At 42.2% G+C, this 21,597-nt stretch overlaps 1 protein-coding gene across 1 annotated transcript in view; it reads left to right on the top strand.

Moving 5' to 3' along the window:
- tenm1 (teneurin transmembrane protein 1) overlaps positions 1-21,597 on the top strand; it is a 189,024-nt gene that overhangs the window by 139,975 nt on the left and 27,452 nt on the right. Inside the window, exon 23 of the mRNA XM_063499046.1 lies at positions 20,109-20,263. Coding sequence (XP_063355116.1) covers positions 20,109-20,263 — 155 coding nt within the window. The remainder of the gene's footprint in view (positions 1-20,108; positions 20,264-21,597) is intronic.

Raw genomic sequence — 21,597 nt, forward strand, 5'->3', positions numbered from 1 at the left:
ACGAGCACGGCTGGAGTAAAGACAGTGCGGCTATGGGAAGATAACCTGTGCACACATGTAGCAGTGAGCAAGGAAAGAGAGATAGCCCTTTACAAATCTTTACAAATGAATGCAACCTGCACAGCCAGTGTTAAACATAGTCAGTATTATGGACATGGGTATTTGGTTATTGTTTTCTTTATAAATTATTTTTCCCTGCATTTTGTGTACAGGATACATTTTTGGATTTAAGGTGCACAGTGAGCTCATGTTCTGTTTGTCAGACAAAGGATAATTATAGTGCAAAGTGATTAACATGACTCTTTAAATTATCCCGCCGACTTCAGAACACGTTTCAGTCGGGTGTATACTTATTATAATGAAGCGAAAATTAGCTGTGCACCTAGTGCAGGAATGACTCATGTTATGTTTTGACCAAAGTGACATTTAAAGCTTTGTTTCTCATATGATTTGTTGAATTAGCACGTGCACCACATGCCCTCAAATATTTAGATAATCCCATGGCATTAAAATTATGTTTAATTGGTTCAAAGCTCCAACTGTTCACTGCCACAAAACACCCCATCACAGTCTCACCAGCAGCTCAGCTACACGGATAGATTGATGGATTCATGCTGGTTGTGCTTTTTCGCCACCCTGCCGTCATTATTTTTTATTTTTTTTTTGATGTAAATTGATTTAACCAGGCACCACTATTATATAATACAATTGTTATATAGCTCCTGCCATTCATTTGTATGGTGCTAAAACTTGAAAGTTGCCTTTTAAAGTCTTTATCTAATTTACCCTAAAAAATAACAGTAATACTGTTATTTTGCTGGATTAAAAGCAGACTGTGTGCCAGGGTACAGCTAGACCTTTTCCACAGCAGACACTTTGCCATGGCACAGTAGGAACAGCACAGGTGTGACTAATAAACTAATAATCATGGCTGGAGTCCATTGAGGTGCTCCAGTTTCAGGCTCTGGTATTATGTATGCTGACTCACTGTCAGGGCTTACACTTCAATGGAATAAGGCCATCGTTAATGCTGTTCGTTGCACCTGTGCTTTTCTTGCTTTAACAACTCCAAATGTCTCTGTGGAAAAAAAAGTATAAAAAGGTCTGTTTTTGGCTCTGTGGTTCAAAACACCCCACAATGTAATGACTGGAAATGGAAAAGGGAAAAAAAATCTATTCTTCGTTCCACGGACTTGTCCACAAAGCCTAATTTAGAAGAATTACCAGAAAATATGTCATGAGGATGTGACGTAGAGCTTGCTTTCCATCATTTTTTTTGTGCAGACTGCTCACGGTAACACAGTGCACCCTCGGGTTGCGTTCATGGACATTTAGTTTGTGTAAGCACCTGTTTTTCACCTTTTAAAAAAAAAAAAGAAAGAAAGAAACCATTAAGTTGATAAATTAAGCATAGTCTACGTAAACTTAAACGTAAACCCAAATTACTATCACACCTACAAACAAGTTGAAAAAAAAAATCAGGTGTAGGGATACAAAAATGTGTGAGAAGTGTTCAGCATTGTGTAAAAATCTTGAGTCACCCCTCGTTTCTTTATATTTTGCTTGTGATGAGCCAGAGATACCAAACTATAAAGGCTTACAGGGTGACTCAAGACTTTTGCACAGTACTGTGTCTTGCATTAAACTGCTGTATGTTTAGTTTGAGTGCAAATGTGTGGCAGTATTATGATAAATCAATCAAACATCAATAAGTTTGGATCATGAATTCATTAGAAAGTAAAAAATAAAAGTTTCCAACCTTGAAATGCCAAGTTTATCGTATTTGATACATGAGTTTTTAAGACCTCTACATCATCAGGGGGATTTTTATTTTTCATAAACAACCTCATGTATACAATAAGACACATGCTGTGCTCATACATGCAAATTTATATTATCAGAAGGTTGAATAAACACCTTTTACAGGGTTAGATTATAAACTATAATAACAGAAAGTTACAAAATTGTAACAAATTTTAGCATTCAATAGATTGTTTATGTGCATTAAATTAAGCAACTTACGAAATTATTAACTTATCTGCGTTTGATTCTTGGCTTTTAGGGAGAATGTTGGCAGTTGTGTCCTTGTATTTCACACAATATGGGTTTCAGATGGTCTCCTTTTGAATATACTTCAGATATTTTCTGCAGAAAATTCTACGCATTATAAACTGAAAGCCTAAATTTACCTATCTCCAAATTGTCCTGGTCTACTCCCTAAAATATTCAGTTTCAAATCCTTCTCTTTATTCACACTGTGGCTGTGGTAACAGTCATAAATTCCTGTGACGCAGCAGCGCTGTACTCTTCTGTCTCTTCTGTAGATTGATTAAATCGCCACGTTATTTTGCTCATTTCTGGCTACAAGAGAAATATTTTTATCTTGTTCCTAAGGCAAGGGAAGTTTGATCTTTGTTAAAATGACAATAATAGTTCAACTAATAGGGTAAGCATGGCTTCCCCTGGCTTACAGGGGGAGAAAGCACTTGTAGGCATAAACTTAAACCAGAATATGCCTGTCATATTAAGCTTTTCTAATGCACAGAAGTCTGCAGATTTAGTTCTTGATTCCCTCCTAGCTTTAGCCGGGTTCAAGCAATTTAAATTAATGCACATACATTTCAGACATTAAGCCCGGGGTGTTGATTTGAATTGGTTAATCGTTCTGCCCTCACTTATTAGCTGACAGGAGTGGATTCCAGCTTTTCCTGCTATTGTCTGCTATTGCACTACTACATTTTAATTCCTTTTGTTCTGTCCTGGCTCTGAGCTGTAGCAAAATTAACTGGTCTTGTCTGACTTTTGTCATCAACCCACAGGATACCTGGGGTTAGGGATTTTTTTTTCCTTTTCTTTTGGTCCCTTACACTCATAGCAGTTTGGACAATAGTGGTGAGAGAAACAGTCTTCGTCTATAAAGCGGCGCTGAATGTGTTTATTGTATATAGTGCTGCGAAATGTGTTCCAAAAGAAGAACGACAACAGATGGTGTGACCTCCGCAGGCTGATATAACCTCAATATCATAGCGACAGAAGCCTAAATCTGCAGAGAAACTGCAGCAAGTTCTCAAAGATTCTCACGACAGCTTCTCTGTGTGTGTAAGAATCTGTGCTGTTTTAAAAACACAGAGAAGCAAACACAGACGACTGATTTAATTTATTTTTCTGTTAATGTTCATCTGCATCTTCACGTTGCAGAGATCCATATTTTTGCAAGCGTATGTTGACAATTCATCTCAATTTAGCCGTCCTTCACACCCACACGTTATATCGTTTATTCTGTGATGTACTGTGCACCGTGACTGTATGCACAGACAAAGGGTGATGCAAATATAACTGCTCAAGTAAAGCTCCAGGTTGCCCACTGACTAATGCTACAGTTTGCAGTAAAGCACGAGCGCTCGTATGCAGGAAAAGCTGCAGTTCACTTTATTTGGTCAGTGACTCTGAACTCACCGCGGATTAAAATCAAATGTCATATGCTACATCAGTTGTCCTCCAGGATGTCACACTACAAAGGTTAAAATGGCAGATTTTTTGTTCCTGCCTTCCAGCGTTCGGTCTCCAGGTGCCACGGGAGATTTTTTAGCCACAGGCCTGTCACTCAGGCTACACCCACAGTCCTGCAAGGCCTGTTCTGTCAGTCATACTCAGCGTGCGCCTGCGACGCCGTACGACGTCGGAGGCAGACAGCCGGTCGATACCGAGCGCAATAAATAAACGTAGCGTGCCTCCGTTCTTTAAATGTCACTGACTCTAAACACAGGGAAGCTTCAGGTTTGATGGGGGATGTTTGATTTTAATTTCCTCCATCTTCTCGAGTTCATTCAGATATATAAAAGGGACGAGAGGAGGAAAAAAGAGAAACAAGAAGATGATAAGCGAAAAAGATCGCGGGTGACTCGTACTACCATTTGACACATGATCTGTGGCCTATTATTCTGTGTATACGCGCTACTTACACCTTAGAACATGCCGTATCTCTGCCTTCATGCAGTAATAGAATATTCTGTCCCAAGACTCCTCTTGTTCACTCAGGGTACGGTAATTTATACTGACTCATTGGAGTTCACAGAGTCTCTTCTGTGGCTATTGTGCTCCTACTAACCAGCTCTTATAAAGGATCTAGAGATTTCTGCCTGGAGCCCCTCGGTTCGCTGTCATCTATCTGCCACAGCCCACACTCCCCCCCTCCCATCACCCTCTCTCCAATGGTAATGAGTGGTAGACTTCACAGAGAAATAGCTGTCCCCTTCTTTTTTGAAGTTGTGTCTCTGTGATTCTCCAGCATTGATCTCGCCTCTCGTCCTCTGGTGAGCTCCTCGCTCCAAATTAGCACCTTCCTCTTTTTTCCTTATTTCTTCCATCTGTTTTTCTTCCCCCTCCACCAATCGCGTCGATGAATCACCCCCGTGCCCCGGTGTTCAAATAGCAGCGGTAGGCCTGCTGCGACACATAATATTGTTGCAGCTCGGCAAAACAGCTGTTAAACAGTAATCCATAATTTTAATTTAGCTGACAGCGTTGCGATGTTGCAGAGCGTTCTCGCTTATAGTCCCCCCCTCACTCCGCCCCACAATAACCTAAGCTACAGGGATTATCGTGTGTCCTTCAAACATTCACTTATGAATACAAGATCTGGGGCATTGTTTGGAGCTGGCTGCACATTTGCTTCTGCAGTCAATTAGCTTGGTAAATAAAAGGCCTTGCTCCATTTAGGATGGATCCCATGTCTGACATGAAAGAGGCGTCAATCCCTCAGGAACAGGAACAGCCTTGGCTCACATTTTAGACTAATTCCGTTCACAGCGTAAAGGGGTCCCTTTTTTTGTTTGTTTGTTTTTTTTGTTTTTTTAAGCAATCGTCCAATAAAAGACACACGTATGTAAAAATAGCAGAGTGTTCTGTTTCTTTCATGTGTTGGTTTGGACAGAGGACTTCAGAGGGAGCCCGGTGATTGAAGGTTTAGTTGTTGGCGGCTGCAGTGTGCAGGTCTTATCTTTAATTTGTTGACTAGTCCCAGGCAGCAGAGCTGACATCCACAGAGAGAGGTGTGCGCGTCCATGCGCGTGCACGTGGTGGTGGGAGCACTTGTATTGTCAGTCTCTCTTTCTGACCCACAGGGGGCAGACTAATGCCCTTATCAGAAGCTGACATGCTGCCACCACATTTCTCCCTTTGCCCTGTCGGCCCTCTCTCTCTCTCCCCTCCCCTTTTTTCTTTTCTCTTCTCCGCTGCTTTCATTCAGTCCCTTTCTTTGCAACTCTCTCTCTCTCTCTCCCCCTCGCACTGACAGACACATTTGTCCCCCATCTCACTCGGCAACACAGCTGCAAGGCACGCCATCGGTGATGAGATAGCGGGGCCTGGTTGCCGAATGAAGCTGTGGGGTTTAAACTGGTTGCGGTTATTTGCATGTTGAACAGCCTGGGTGTGTAAAAAAAAAAAAAAAAAAAAAAAAAAAAAAAAAAAAGCATCAGAGCCAGGGGTGAATACGCTTCACGTGGCACAGAGCTGCTCAGAGACCACGACAGCCAGGCTTTCATTCTGTACAGTAGCTGTCTTGGCTGGTGGTTGACATATAAGCAGCTTAGGTGAATGAATATCTTCACACACTGGGTGCTGGTCTCATTAACAGAAATAGCTGGAAACGCAGCAGCGCGCGCAGGATCACTTCCCAGTTTGTTTCAGCAGCGGTGAATCAAACGGTGCTTTGCTGTCAGCCAGGCCGCACTCAAACCATTAACTCAGCAAACACTGGTCCCCTGCCTCTGCTCAGGCAGTGATGCCTTATGAGTGGTACTGTCCTTTAACTGCACCGCTCTAATCGCCGCGGCCCGCGTTCCACTTTTCTTAAATTTGCTACTTCCCAAAACTGTGTTAGCGAGAGGCAGTGAGGGAAGTTCTGAGGTCTCCTACGGCTGGGAGGCTGGTCTGTGCCAGCTGCTCCGCGTTATAGCACCGGAATGAAAATGCCATTGTTATTCTACCAAGTAAATACAGGCCCAGTACTGCCGATACCAACGCCGAGACTAATAACATGTCACAGTAACACTGTGTTGTGATTTATGAGATGAATAATAATCAATTAGCAAATTCTAAACACATTTTAATGACCAGTAAAATACTGTAATTGTTACTTTCCACATTAATTAGTTAATGCAACAAAACAAAACTTTCAGCTTTTCATGTATTATGAAACTCTGTTTTTTGTCCGTCTCTAAAGCGCTTTGGGTCGGCTTCTGTTGTTCTAACTTGCTTCGGGCTATAAACAAAACAGACCTCACAATCAACACAAAAAGGTTCTGACATTTTTCATAGTTCATGTTTAGGGATATTGTTTCTTTTCTAACAAAATAACTTATTTAACATAACTATAGACGGGCTCAGACTATATTCAATTAAAATAATACATTCTGTTATTTGAATGTCTGAATATAGTCTGTAGGTACTCAAGTCTGCTAAAGTAACCGCTATGATGACCAACAGCACTTAATGATAAAGAGACGGCACACCAGAGTAGGGAGGAGGGGGTGGAGTAAGATGTAGCTGCACGAGATGAGCAGTGTTTGTGGAGACACGTCTCCTGTTCTGCTGAACTTAGAGGATGGAAACAAACTTAAGTATTGATCCGGTTATGCTAATGTCCATCCGAACACCAATACCAGCACTGCATTGATACTATAAATTGAATTGATCTGCCCACTTCTATTGCTACTGCTACAGAAGTAGATAGATTGAAATATTATTATTGTTGGTATTCGTATTGGATCGATACTAGCATGATAGGAACGATACTTTAGTTTGTTTCCAACCTCAAAGTTCAGCATGTAGGACACTGAATCGTGTTAAATAAATAATTTTTGTGGGAAAGAAAAAAATATACCTCAAACATGCACTGCGAAAAATGTCTGAACCTTTTTGTGCTGGCTGTCACGTCTGTTTTATTTATAGCCTACAGCACATTTAAACAACAGAAGCCGACCCAAGTGCTTCAGAGACAGGCGCATTTACCTTCCAGGTCTCCAAAAAAGCCCAGTTTCAAATACACAAAAAGTTTGTGTATTTGTGTTAACTAATTATTGTGAGAAGCAAAATTCACAGCGATTTCATGAAAATGTGTTCAGAATTTTCAAATTAATGATGATTCACCTGGTATTGTGCTGGTATTGGTATGGACCTGCGTTTACTTGGTGTAATTACTGGGTACTGGACTGATACCAAAATTTGCCTTATCACACAGCACTAAAGTGAAGTCCTACGGCTGGGTAGCTGATCTGTGCCAGCTGCTCTGTGTTATGACACCGGAATGAAAATGCCATTGTTATTCTACCTCTGGCTCCCATTGCATTTAGTGCAGAGAGACTGTTGCACCTCGCAAAACAGGAGAGCGGATTAAATTGATAGAGAAACAGAGGGAGCTCAGGACCGAGGGAGGAGGAGAGTTAAAGATAAAGCGAGCGCAGCCGAGAATGAAAAATAATATGACATTAATAGAGAAAAATAGAAAATGGAGAGAACCAGAGAATGCATGAAATGGATGAGGAGAGAAAGAGAGCGAGAGTGGACTGAGTGTTTCGCATCCAAATCCTGCAGCATGCAGCAGTCCCACTCCTCATCTGCATATTAAACTGGCCCTGTGGCTGCTTTCCCGCTCAGTGGGTCAACTATCATTGTTTTTGTTGGTTTAAACAGAGCGCTGTTTCACAAAAACAAGGGCATATGATAAGTCACACTGCGTTTTTTGAACTCAAAGATTCGGTTCGTGTGTGAGCATGTGCACGTGCGCGCACAGCCTGCCCCCGTGTTTCCTTTCGCATTGACCGAGCTTTTGTCTTTGCCCCTGGACATTCCTGCATTAATGATACACACATGAATTAATCACACAGCAAGGCAAACAGCAGCATACTCTATGATAATGCAAAATAGAGGAGACGCCATTGGGTCATGCTAGTTCTACCGCAGCTCGTTTTCACACCGCAGCATCCATGATAATTAGGAGAGCGGCGGCGGTTTTGTCGAGGCAGAAATGCATCATTGAGCAGCCACAATATGAAACTGTGCCAGAGACTCATTTTCTCTCAGAAATAATGCTAAGAATATAGCTGCCAGTGGCAAATCTGGAGGGCCAAGCAAAAGAGTGTGAGGCAAGGCACATAGCAACACAGGTACATCAGGACTTTTTCAGCAGGTGAGCAAAGTTTGACATAGCTGGGGAAAGAATTGCAGACACATGGCCCGTGTCATGTCTGCATTTTTACTGCTGACTTTGTCGCTGTATGAAACAGTGACAGGCCCTGCTCGACTGCATCGCATTAAAAGATAACTCTGAGTAAATAATGCATGCAGCCTCACTTTATGCTGCATGTTTTTCTGAAAACTTCCAGCTGACCCACTGCCACAAGTCACACTAGGCTCTTTCCAGATGGTCTAATGAAACACTTGACAATAAAAAACACTAGAGCTCTGATGTTGAATGTTCTTTCAGTCACAGCTAAACAGCTTGGATTTTTATAAACATATACACAGAGAGAGAAAGTCGGCTTTTTAGTTTTCTGTCAGTGCTTCTCAAATAGGCTTTAACTGCTGATCTGGTGACACTGGTGACCAACACGTTATCATCAGTTTAAGTGAGAATCAGTTTTGCAGCAGATATAAGAGCTGAAGTGCTTTGGACTGCACTGGACTGCTAATAATAAACAACTGTTAATAATGTAATCCAGAAACTGTAAAACTGACACTTTCAGAAACTGTAAGTTCTGTTTGTCTGTGGTCAAAATTTGCTTGCAGAGCTGGGAGAACACCGCTGCTCTGCACTGTCAAACAAAATGTCAAACTTTCTGTTTGTGTTTGTGTTTCTGGGACTCAAGTCCCACAGGGGGCATCCTGGCTTTGTGACAAGGTCACGCTACTTTGGTGTTGTCATTATTTATGAGAGGTAAAGAGGTTGCTTGTCAGGAATTGTTGACATATGTCATTTAAGCATCTGAGCAATGTTTTCATGCTTTTGCACTGGTGACAGCTGTGGCCAGAACTGCTGCATTTAAGGCCTTGTCTGTCTGCTCTCATGAAAGTGATATTTTTGGTGCGTCTTTAGGGAATTTAAGTGAGTTTTTCGGGATTCTTCTAATATGGTAGAAGTATTTACGTGTAAAAAAGCCACCCTGACCTAAGAAAAAGTACATAGTTGACAATAACTATTAGCTAATCACGACAGGATTTTACACAAACGTCAGATGGCACGAAAGATGAAGTGATGTTCATATTTCAAAGGTGAAAGGTCAAATTCACTCTGTAGCGTTTGGAGAAAAGACACTCTTTTGACCCTTCCTCGCCAACATCACTCAGAAACACATAGTGTGACCATATTTCACTTTGTCAGATACTGGACTGATGTTAGTAACCTGTACTGTAGATAAAAGCATTTATGTTTTAGAAGCTGCAGAACTCCATATTTGGAGGATTTTCTGCTTTCGTTGGTTCAACATTGTGTTTTGTTCAGAATTAGCCTTATGTGTAAAACTTACAGGGATGTTAACTCCAGCCTGACTGTCTGGCTGAGGCTTGCAACCAGTTCTAGACTTTCTGGTGAAGAATGCTTTGAGTTTGATTAGACAGCTCCTTTCAGCTGCTTTCAGACAGAATGAGGACTTAGCTGTCAGTCAACAAAAATAAGTTCAACAAAACTCCAAACTGTGGATTTTTCAGTTTATTATATTTGCTAAAGTACATTCGCCTGGACCTCTGCTGACCTTCTGTACAGTCCTAAAGAGAACGCTTTTCAATAGATGCATGCTACAGCATTCACAATGTGTTATTCTGCATGAGTAATAGCAAGTAATGTGAAATGAGTCTGATTTTTTAAATTATGATTGGACAAAGTCATTTACTGAAACAGCTTACTTTGCTGCCTTACAATAAATGCCAATGGATTTTGTATGTAAAGTGACCTTGGTTTTCTTGACAGGTGCTAATTCTGATTTAATATTCTGATTTTTTATTATAAACCCTTTGGAAGATTTTTAAATTTTTCAGTCAGGTACTTTAATTCATAGTGTGCCAAAAACATTTTGGAGTCTCTGAAATCCCTTACAGAGGAGAATATATTCAAAACACCTCATAATCCCAACAAAAATATGCTATGTTACTGAAAGTATTCACTCCTCTGTCGTCACAAACATAAGGACTTGAGTGGGATCCCATTCTTAATCTATAGGGTTTAGTATAATGTTGGCCCACCCTTTGCATCTATAACAGCTTCAGCTCTTCTGGGAAGACTTTATGCAAGTTTTAGGAGTGTTTATGGGATTTTTTTTGACCATTTTCCCAGAAGCTCATTTGTCAGGCACTGATGTTGGAAGAGATGCCCTGGCTCGCAGTTGTCGCTCTAATTCATCCCAAAGGTGTTGTGTCAGGCTGAGGTCAGGACTCTGTGCAGGCCAGTCAAGTTCTTCTACACCAAACTCACTCATCCATGTTTGTATTGATCTTGCTTTGTGCACTAGTGAGCAGTCATGTTGGAAGAGGAAAGGGCCATCCCCAAACTGTTCCCAGAAAGTTGGGAGCATTATGCTTGGAGCATGATGCTTGGTGATGTTGCAGCTGCTCGGCCATGGAAACCCATTCTATGAAGCTCAATGATCTTGAGCTAATCTGAAGGTATCGTGAAGTTTGAAGGGCTATAGTGACTCTGCAGAAGGTTTTCGACTTCTGAGCACTATGAGCATCAGCATCATTGTTTCAGAGACCTGGTAGTCCTCAGACTCAGATCTAAGAGCCACACCTTTGCATTAAAACATGAGATGGAATTCATCTAATGGCAGTAGCGGGATGGTCAGTTGAACTTTATTTTTTTAGCTGAATCAGATAGATGAATCAGGCTTATCTGGGATTACTTGGAAGAACAGGGACTGCTTTCAAAAATTATTCGTGCTACGTCCGGATAAGGTCAGGGTCAGCGGAAAACTGATATTCTGAGAGGAAATAGTCTGCTGTCAAGGTATACACAGGACAAAAGAAAGTACGATTATATACTAACAACAAGGCTCTGCCTTTACAATGCCTCCTATTCAAGCAATAAATAGGTGGTACGCTATAGAGACTGACAGCTACCTTGTTTGTAGTCGGAGTGTGTAGAGTAGCTTCGGAGAGATTACTGAAGCTCACTGTGTGTGTAATGAAGCGCCGAGTCAATAAGACATGCAGGCTTAAGGCCAAGGGCTGAGCCTTTGCGCCAAAGGTGCAACGTGTGTGCCAGTCAGCAAACTTGTATATGCTTGTTTTTGATTGACAGGCCGCTGGTCGCCGGACCTTCTGTGTTTCCGATTCTGAAGGGACAGGCAGTTAGTTATGGAAGCCTCGTTAAAGGTATGTCAGGCTGACAACGTCAGCGTGATCATGGGAAATGTGACACGCGTGTCCCTTTAACTGGTCGGGATGGCCACTGCTGGCAGCTGGCCTGTCAACCTCCACTGGGAGCTTGGCACACTGACAGGAGGAGTGGAGCTTTGCCACCGCGGAGGAATAAATTGCATTTACTCGAGGTGAAAACCCAAAATACAGGCGATACACACAGATGGACGCATTTGTCTCGGTCACGGGGGTGGAGGGAGTTCTGATGAGAGGGGAGAGATAGTAAACTCGTGCTTGCTGTTAGCCAGTCAGTTCTTTAGACGTACTGGGCAGAAAGATGAAAAAGCGGAGCGATGGTAGCGGACGTACTTGCACATAGCAGTTTAGCTGAATTTCCCTGTGTGAGAGTGGGGGTCAGCAGCTGTTAAAGGGGGTGGAAAAACAGAGCCAGTAATTGTTCACACCTGGGCACTATTATCACCTGCAGCTCTCCAAGAGTCCATTTGTCACATCTCAACCCGAGGATGTGCTCACACAGTTGTTTGGGAAAACGATGAGGCAAAATCTTAGATGGCTGTGATAGAGACTACACTGGTGCTGCCTCTGGCTAGGACACTGGGACGTCTTTGTACGTGGGACACTTTGTTTGGGTGGGAGCTGCATAGATTTGCACGCTATAGTAGTTTTCTGCCGCTCTTCCGTTTCCTTTTTTCAGATGTCAGAACATTTGTTCCTCCCATCTGATCCCACTTCCTGTTTTTTGTTGCTGTTTTTTCTTTTTTGTTGTTGCCATTTTCATGGCATCGTGCAATATTGCCACGATGGCGTGTTTGGTAAAAGAGCGCCTATTGATAGACCTTCTTGTATTTTGTTTGATGTTCTAAACAGTGCGACATAATCTCCAAGACACTCGCACAGATCCAAAACCCCTCAGCCTTTCATGGAGCTTTCTAGTCCAAAGCATTTCAATTGCTTTTTATAATTGAGTTTGTCTGCCGCTTCTGTGATTGCTTTGGATCTCTCTTTTGCTATCAAACAAGGCAATTACCACCGAATCGCATATTTTTCTGAAAAAGAAAAGGGAAAAAATGTTTATTTGCACGAAAATTAGCATGCAACTAATTCAAAATCTCCTTTCAGTTCTCTGCATGCGAGAATTCCTCGCCTCGCCATACATGTGTAGTTGGGAACTATACCAGCTCAAAATAAAGGAGAACGCTATCAATAATTAATTAATGCGGGTTAATATGTTAACAAACTTATAGTGGTTGGTAATTAGATGAGCCACAGTGTCTGATTCAGACTTAATTACTAAGCCACTGTCTGTTCTGTGGGGCTTCAATGAATAATTAATTACAAGAAGCATGAATTATTTCTGCTTACCAAAGATCCACAAGAAATACACGCCTCTCCTATTTGGTATTGATCGATAGAACGTGTTTGATTGGGGAAATAGGAGCAACTATAGCACAGCAGTTCAGAGATGAGCATGTCATAGATTATAGAGCTGTTTGCTGCAGAAGGTACAGGATCGGGGACTGATTGCAGCACTAGCAAAATGTGTACAGCATGACTTTTTCTTCTTTGCACAGGTGTGCAATCAAACATTGTGTGAAATGAACACATTTGGACTCACACCTATACCACAGAGTGCACAGAGGCGTTTCACAATTCTGAAATTGAATGAGCCGGTTTATTTTCCCTCCTTTAGTGCACATGGGCGACCCTAGTGTCTTGATGAAAGTTGTGCGTGCGTGTGTGTATCTGCAGACGCTCTGATTTACCCGCTCTATATTTGCATATGCACAATGTGATTAACTGCCAAGCCTTATCTTTTCCACCTAGCTTCTTCATTGCATGCATTGCGCGCGCACAAACACTCACACACCTACACACCCACAAGCTACCGCAAACATGTGCACACATTCACACTTTTACGTACCGGCAGCGTCGTGTGTTTTCAAGGAGAAATGATGAAGGTGAGGTGCAAACCACACAGCAAGCTAAAGACTCTGAGACAGTGTGTTATTCAGCTTCACTCACAATTGGACTGCAGCAGTTAGTGAACCCTGCAGGCTTTCCCCAGCTAATGTGGTTGACTTTATTTATGGCCGGTGTGCCTCGCTTGGGCCAGTCGTGCAGGTGAAACTGTCTATCGGTCTGCATTCAGTTGTCAGTCACATACAGTTACTTTGTACAGAAATGCCACGGGCCATAATCAGCTCCAGCTCGCATCATTTACTGTAGATGTTGTAATAATATGTCAGTCCATGTCATTAACACTCACTGGGCCTGGGGGATACGGGAGGGCAGATTGAATGGCTTACACCTCGGGCTGCTGGCACCCTGTGTGTGTGTGTGTGTGTGTGTGTGTGTGTGTGTGTGTGTGTGTGTTCCTCTCCCCCGTGTGCTGTGCTGTGATTGTGTGGGTGCGTCAGAGTTTTCAGATATAAACGAAACTGTGCAAATTATGCTTTCTTCTCCTGTTTACCACATCCCTTTACATTGTGTTTCTTCTGTACATGTACCTGCTGGTTTACCTGACTGACAGACACCGATGTGTGTGCGATTTTACGTTTCTTCTCTCTTTCGTCTATAGCAGCACCTCTTTTGGCAGCTTTGCTGTCAACGTTTGAAAGGTGAAAATACTGTTAAGGAAAACTTGAATAGCACCATAAGGCTGACTTCCTGTGCTCTCGAGTTCTCAGGTGTTAGCAGTCACTGTGCACCACATACTTACACAAACACACACACACACACACACACCACATCCTGATGTTACTGTAAGCCTGTAGGGTTGTCTCCTAGTGCTACTAAATAAGATATATAATCCACAACTTGTGTTCTAATGACCGTATTACACATTATCTTCTTTCTCACCTTACACCTTTCCTCACCTCTCCCTCGCTCTTTGCTCAGAGAACTCCTGGTGGCATCCTCTCTTCAAATAGCTGTAATCAACACGGATGTTCTCTAAGACCCCCCTCTTCAAGGCATTAATCAGATTGGATTGTACTGCAGTGCCACAGGGGGCCGTTAGAACTGATATTCTTTTGACAAGGACACAGAACAAAGAGATTCTTTGATTGAGAGTGATTGGCCTGTAATGGTTAATTGGAGCAATTCCTCATCACGACCTTTGTCTTATTACCACCCTTCTTCTCTTTCCCACCTCTTTTGGCACTGTCTGTCTTTTTCCCCCCTATTTGGCTGCATTTTCTCCTTAAATCTGAGCTGCATGTGAATAGCGTCACTGTATCATCCTCCCCTTCCCTCCGCTCCCTCTTCCCTCTGTTTTTTCCAAGGTCACCGCAACTCAGTCTAATTCACTTTTCTTTGATGATAAAATCCTGTCCCAACTTTAGCCAAATGTCCGTTTCCCCGTGGAGTTGAGATTTATCTCAATTACTTCTCCGCCGGTGTGTCTGCCAGCTTCTAAACATGAGTATCAGAGTGCCAGGTTCACCCAGGGAGAAACAGTAAATCTTTTGATGTCTTCTGAGTATCCATTGGCTATACGGCGGGGCTGTAAATTCCCTTAAAGCAGCACACAGCTTTATAAAAGACAGCAGGAAATCCAGTCCCTGACAAGGAGAATGTGGACTAATCTACCACCTTTTCAATAAATACGGCAAAATGCTTTTAAATAACACATAAACTGGTGTAAATCCTGTCACCAATGTCAAGCAATAACAGCAATATTTCTTCATTTTCGTACTTGTGTGTGGATGAATAAGACTTTGTTTACTGTTAATGGTAGTTTGGCATCTATTTAGAACCTGTTTGTATAAATATGTGATATGCCGATCCCGAGTATGCGTAATAAGGATGTCATAATACAGGAAAAAACTAGTGGAGAGTGGGAATTTTATGCTGGAAGTCAGTGAGACCAAGGCGGGCAAAGAAAGAATAATATCCAGGGGCAGAGGGAGAGAACAGAAATCAGTATTGAGAGAGAGTCCTGGCTGACTCGTCATGTCCTTGTGCAGGATTTATGAGCTCTAAGATCAGGGACAGGTTTAGCGAGAAAGTGCTAGGAGGAGGAATGGATGGGAAAGTGAAAGGAAAGTAGGAGGAATACAAGGATGGTGTTACAGCAGGGAGAAAGTGCCAAATTTCAGGCCTAAGTGGGCTCAGACTGCACTGTGGGTTGAGACGTCCCTCTTGCATAATAGCAGGTGACAGGAGGAAGAATGGCAAGGCCAAGAGGAAGAGATGGAAGAATAAAAAATGGGCTGAATAGAGAGAAGATGAAAAAAAACAGAGCCTAAACATTATCCAAGCGTCAGAGGTCAGTGATTTGATTAACACCTGCGAGATACAGGGCAAGACACAGAGAGTGCGACAGCAAACAGAAAGCAAAGGACAAGAAAAAAGCAAAGAGAGGAGAGGAGAAGATAGGCGGAAGAGAGTGGAAGAAGATCAGGTTAGGGAGGATGGAGAGCTGGGGAAATGCAAGACGAGGAGAGGAAAGGTGTTGCCAAGGAGGGCTGAGGCTGTGTGGGTGCTGTAATCTGTCTGTGTCAGAGAAATGATGAAGGGGCCAGGAGGGAGAGCTCTGCAGTTCACCTTCTGGCCCCTGGAGGAAACACACTGACCCTGGCCCTCCCCCTTTGCCCACCTCCCTTTTCCACCACCACTCCACCTGAGCGATTTATGACTCACCGGGTCGGTCCAGGGTTGCTCGGTCTGAGGACATTTGTGAATCTAGTTGCGGCGGCAGTGCATCACTTTTTTTAGTGCGCGTCTACGTGCGTGTGCGCGCGTTGAACACAAAGCATGTGTAAAGAAAGCTATTGTATGTCAAGGAGGATGAGACATTAGAGCTACCTGGGGAAAGGGCAGTAATGATTTTTATCCTGGGCTCTGAGAGTGAACAGAGGCACATCTCGAAATAATCCAGCGTGACAGAGTTTGGAAGGAGAAAGACTGACAGAACTAGAAAAGATGACTGAATGATGGGGGAGTAGTTGTACTGCATACTGATCATTTCACTCCACTGCCCAATTTAATCACGATAAGCTGAATGTCTCAGTGAGCCCATTAAATCTTAAAAACAAAACAACAACAAAAAAAACAGTAACTTGAAACAATTATCTTCTGTTCCAGGAAATTTCCACTGTGTTCTGACATTTTAAAGCTGCACTAATCAATATTCTTTAGATATGAAAGAAGTGATTCAGTGACTCTGTGTGCTTGTCAGAGGGGTCACTTTTATTAAGAAACCCACACATAACTAATACCACTCCACTCTTCCCCCTCAGCTCCAGTGTGTTTTAACATATTTTGTTTATCTTATGACTTTGCAACTTTTTGATGTTTTGGTTCACGATAACTACACTCATCATTTCAAGCTCGAACAGGCAATGGATAGAGCTCTGATTGTCGGTATGTACAACATGCTGTGTAGCTCTCACAGACACAGGTCGGTTCTTTGAAACAGGCGTTTATTACTTGGGCTTTCTCTCCTCCTTAGCTTCATCATCGCCAGTGTTGGGAAGGTTACTTTTAAAATATAATCCACTACAGATTACAGAATACACGCCCCAAAATGTATTTTGTAACGTATTCCGTTACGTTACTCAATGACAGTAACGTATTCTGAATACTTTGGATTACTTAATATATTATCATACTTTTTACAACTACATGAATGTACTATTGCTGTGTGATTTATTACTATTACTGAAGGTTACTCGCCATACCAATACCAACTAGATTTTTAAATCTTAATATAAAATGAGTAACAGTAGGGTGGACATTAGGTAAGGCTGCACTTTTTGCAGCGATCTCATATAAAAAACTATTCCGCGCGTATATAAAACAGGTCTGCAGCTCCGAACCGTAGTAAAGGGACATCTGGCTAATACGTCGGGTTCATGTCGGGCTCGTAGCTGAAAACTAGCTTTACTTTGTTGTGTGGATCAACTTTGCTAGCGAGAGACAGAGAGAGGCGTTGAAAGGCTGCTCCAACTGAACTTATTGTTTCGGAGGAAAACACGAACACAGTGTACAGTCGAGTCTTAATAGCTTACTTACAACTGGGCTCGTCAGGCACTCTTCTTGGCTGCAGTGGTTATTATTATATTTACATGCTTCCAGCTCCCGTTTCTGCTCGGTGACAACTCGTACTTTTCCTTTTTCTCCCTCCCTCGCTCACAGACACCTAACGGGTTTGGCAGTCCATTCTCCCTGCAGCACGGACTACACTGCCCATGAGGCTACATTCTTTGGGGCGATGCCTGTAACACTCTGCCTATTGCCTTCATATTAAATCATTTTTTGAATAATTTTTAAAAATATTTCTTCACGTCATTAGGCCGCAAGTAGGGATGACATGGGCCGCGAGATTGAGACATAGGCATTAGAGCCTCTTGATGCGTGTTTTGTTTGGGTTTCAACCGGCGTGGAATTACCAAAAATAGAGGGAGCATAGCCTAACATATGCTGGATAAATGGATCCAGCATATGTTAGGCTATGGAAATAAATGGAAATAAATGGATTAGCATAGCCTAATCCATGGTGACTCAGGGGTCACCATCTTGGCTAGAAGGTCCAATTATCAGTCATCAGATGAAGAATATGTGATGCCAGTGCTAGCTAATTAGCTTACAGCAGCAGTTTTTGTGGCATTGATGTCACGCTACAGTCATAACAGGTAAAACAGTGGTTGGAGACCTTAGCACAAACAGAATTTTTGTGAACTTATTTTTTCCCTTTAAGGACAGGGACGAGGCTTGTGACCATTCACTGTCACTGGCTGTCTTCAAACCAACTCTGATTCATCAAGACGCTGATAAAACAACAGTCAGGCAGAATCAGTCTGCCATCAGTCTCCTATTAGTTTGCAAATGAATGGGGACATGTTGGTCATGACTGTTTGTGATAATATGCTGATTAACTGTGAAAACACTGTTGCCATCTATTGCAAAAATGTCATCTGCATACACAGAAATTCACATGAACTACTTACTTTCAGAGTCCAGCCAGAACATCAAACAGAAAATCAGAAACGTATCCATAAATAGTGACATAGTTGCTGCAGAGATTTAACTACAAAATGGCATAGCTAGCTTTCATATGGGAATATAATCAGATTACAACCAGTTACCAATTACCTGAGTCAGTTCCTCTATTGCAAGGAGATGCGTCACAGACATTTATAAATTGACATCCTGAGTCAAGCTGCAACCAGGCCATGCGTTCAAAAGTGTTGCCCAGAGGTTGAGGGTGTTGCACACTTGCAGTCGGTTGCCTAACACAAAAACAGTCCTGTTTTTACTCTAGTGTGTCTGGGTCATTTCATGTGTTGTGCCGTTATTTATGTTAAAATGTCATCTTCACTATTTCATAATAAATATGTTGTCAGAGGATAAAGTTTTGCAGCACGGCCAGTTCCATTAAGTGCAGAATTTGCCGTGCTAGATTGGTCACAACAGTGTCGAAATTACAGCACTCTGCTAGTAATTACTCGTTCTTTTACCTAGTAAAATTACACAGTAATTACATAGTGTACTTCATGGAAATATACTAATGGTAATATTCAAAGTGAGACAGCAATAAAGGACAAAGTTAGCAACTAGGAGGTTTACACATAACATTTATCTGCTAAAAAGTCAGATATTTCCCTTATGGGGAAAAAAGGGAGCTGAGTCAACTATGAACTTGGATTCAACCAATGACTCCATTTTTTCTATACCCTTATGTGGTTAAAGAGATGAAATGTTAAAGACAAAATTAAGGAACAGAATCTGCTTATAAGACTCTATGTTGTCGTGCTATTTAATGCTTTCTACTGTTTTATGGTCTACTATATTTAAACCGTTTAGTTCTGTCATTGATTGGAAATGCAATAAGTAGGTTTTGTCTCCATGAAGTCCTTGGAGGCCAGTGTGAGATGAAATTATATACACAGCGCATAAACATGTTGTGACTTAATGATGCAGAATAAAAAATAAAAATCATTCGTAAATGGCACACATGCGCTGGAGATGGCAGGTAGAAATGCTAAAAAATGGCTTATTGTCACAGATGCTAAGTGAAAGCAATCGAGTGGGATCGGTGTTATAAGAGGTGAGGGCTGAGTAGTGGAGTATTATTGAGTCAAAGGCCTATTCTCGGTATGAAGATGAGGCGGGGATGAAGGTTGCTCCTCATCCATAACAGATGATTCATAGGCTGCCCTGACCTTTAATACCTGGACTTACCTCTTTTCCTTTCTCTGCTGCAGAACTCCACTGCAAGGAGAGTTCAAGTATATGCTGTTAATAGCAAACGGCGCTGGCAAAGCTTGCGTCCCAGAGCACTCTGCAAACACAAGTGCGCATATATGCACATGCGGGCATGCGCACGTGTGTTTGAAGTGTGGATGCTCATTTATAAAGCACATTTGCAGAAGCATCAAATGTCAAAAGTTCACTGCGGCACCCTGCTCACATCTAATGTGACAAATAACTTCTTCCTCCAGTTGCATTGTTCTAATCCCTTTAGTGGGCTCTGGAATGGAAATATAATTACATTTCCGTGGTGCAGTGCCTTTGATAAGACAGCCACTTGCTGAGCTGAATGTCTAACTGAGTTGGATGCCTCTCCGAAGCCCTCTCCTCTCTCCACTCTACTTCTCTCCCCTTACTCATCTCCCCTCTTCCTTTCTCTCCTTTAGGTTTTCTCGTTTTCCCTTTTCATTCTCTCACCCCCCACTCGCTTCTCTCTGTCATCTCCAAAAGCTCATTCTGTCTCTCTCTCACCCGCCTAGGTATTGCTGTGGATAAAAGAGGTGTTGTCTACTTCGTTGATGGCACCACCATTCAGAAGATTAATGAGAGGGGTTTGCTCTCCACCGTGATTGGTTCAAACGGACTGATGTCGACGCAGCCGCTAAGCTGCGATGCACGCATGGACATCGGCCAGGTGAGTTAATAATGCGGCAGAGTTTCGATGACCAGCGGAAATCAGATTTGCTGTGAATGCTGTTGTTTTAATAATCTGTAGAAAAATAAGCCTGCTTATTAAAACAAAATGGCAGTGTACACTGCAAAGCTTCTTCTACTGAGAACCTTTATCATTTCTTCAAGGTATGTGTGCTTGTGTGTGTGAAGGAGAGACCAAAGACTGCATAGGTTTGATCTGGCAGCCTTCAGATCACACTGCTAACTTATATCAGGCCTATTAGAGCAAAGGATGAATTATAGATGAGCTACTGGCTCTATAGAGGGATCTCTGCCCACACATAGGGATGTGAGCGCCTGTGTATGTGTGTGTGAATATCAATGTTCAAGCCAGGTGAATTCCCAGAGGGGATATTATGTGTCGTTAAAGGGGCCCGTGCTGCCTTCTGGCTCTTCTCGTTGTTTGTTAGTCATTGTTCAGATCATGTCAAATTCATTCTTCGTTGAATTAAAAAACAAAACAAAAAAACAATGTGTGACCTCAATGTGTCATCTTTGCTCATCATCTCTTGGCTGTTGTAGCAGTTTGTCTACATTCAACTTAGCTTTCTCCTGAAAGTACAAGCTGCCAAGCTAGGCTATCATTTCTGAACTTCTCAGTTTGATAGTTTAACTCACTAAATCTGCAAGGATACAGATTATTAATACTGGAAATGATTACTCTTCCTTGTCCTTTATGTTAATGCTATTCCAGCACTGCAGAGTCATCTGCCACTCACCTACACAGCTGTGTCTCGCTAATGTTAGCTGTCTGTAATGAATGGGTTTTATTGGGTTGATTACAAAAAAATGGGAAGGGGATGAGTACACAGAGCTACTTTACTGTGTGTTTTAAACCAAAAAGAACTGCTGAACTCCTTGATGGTGTCAAATAAGGCCTAACAATGTTATCTCTCCAGCTGGTTTCAGGTATAGTCAAGTACTGCAAAGTGCAGTTTTGACATCCTCAAGGGTGTCTCCCGCTTTAGCCCTGTGACACCTGCTTTCAGGCTCTGCCTCACACTGTCACGCTGCTCACAGTAATGTCAGGCCAAATAAGAGAAAGCCTCAAAGCCTCTCTTTTCTGGAAAAAAAAGGCGTAAACAGGCTTTCTCTGCACACAGGACAACATCTGAATATGAGGCTTTTTTTGTATTTCAGCCACAAGCACAAAAGACAGTTTTCAGTGTAGTTCTGTGTAGTTCAACAGTTTCAAAATAACATAATTCAATAAATAATTGAAAAAGAAGGGGAGGCGTTGAAAATGTTTATCTCAAATATTTTCAGAGAATCGGGAGAAATAGAAATGGGACAAAA

The sequence above is a fragment of the Pelmatolapia mariae genome, linkage group LG2 (assembly GCF_036321145.2).
Source record: "Pelmatolapia mariae isolate MD_Pm_ZW linkage group LG2, Pm_UMD_F_2, whole genome shotgun sequence".
In the NCBI taxonomy this organism is placed as follows: Eukaryota; Metazoa; Chordata; class Actinopteri; order Cichliformes; family Cichlidae; genus Pelmatolapia; species Pelmatolapia mariae.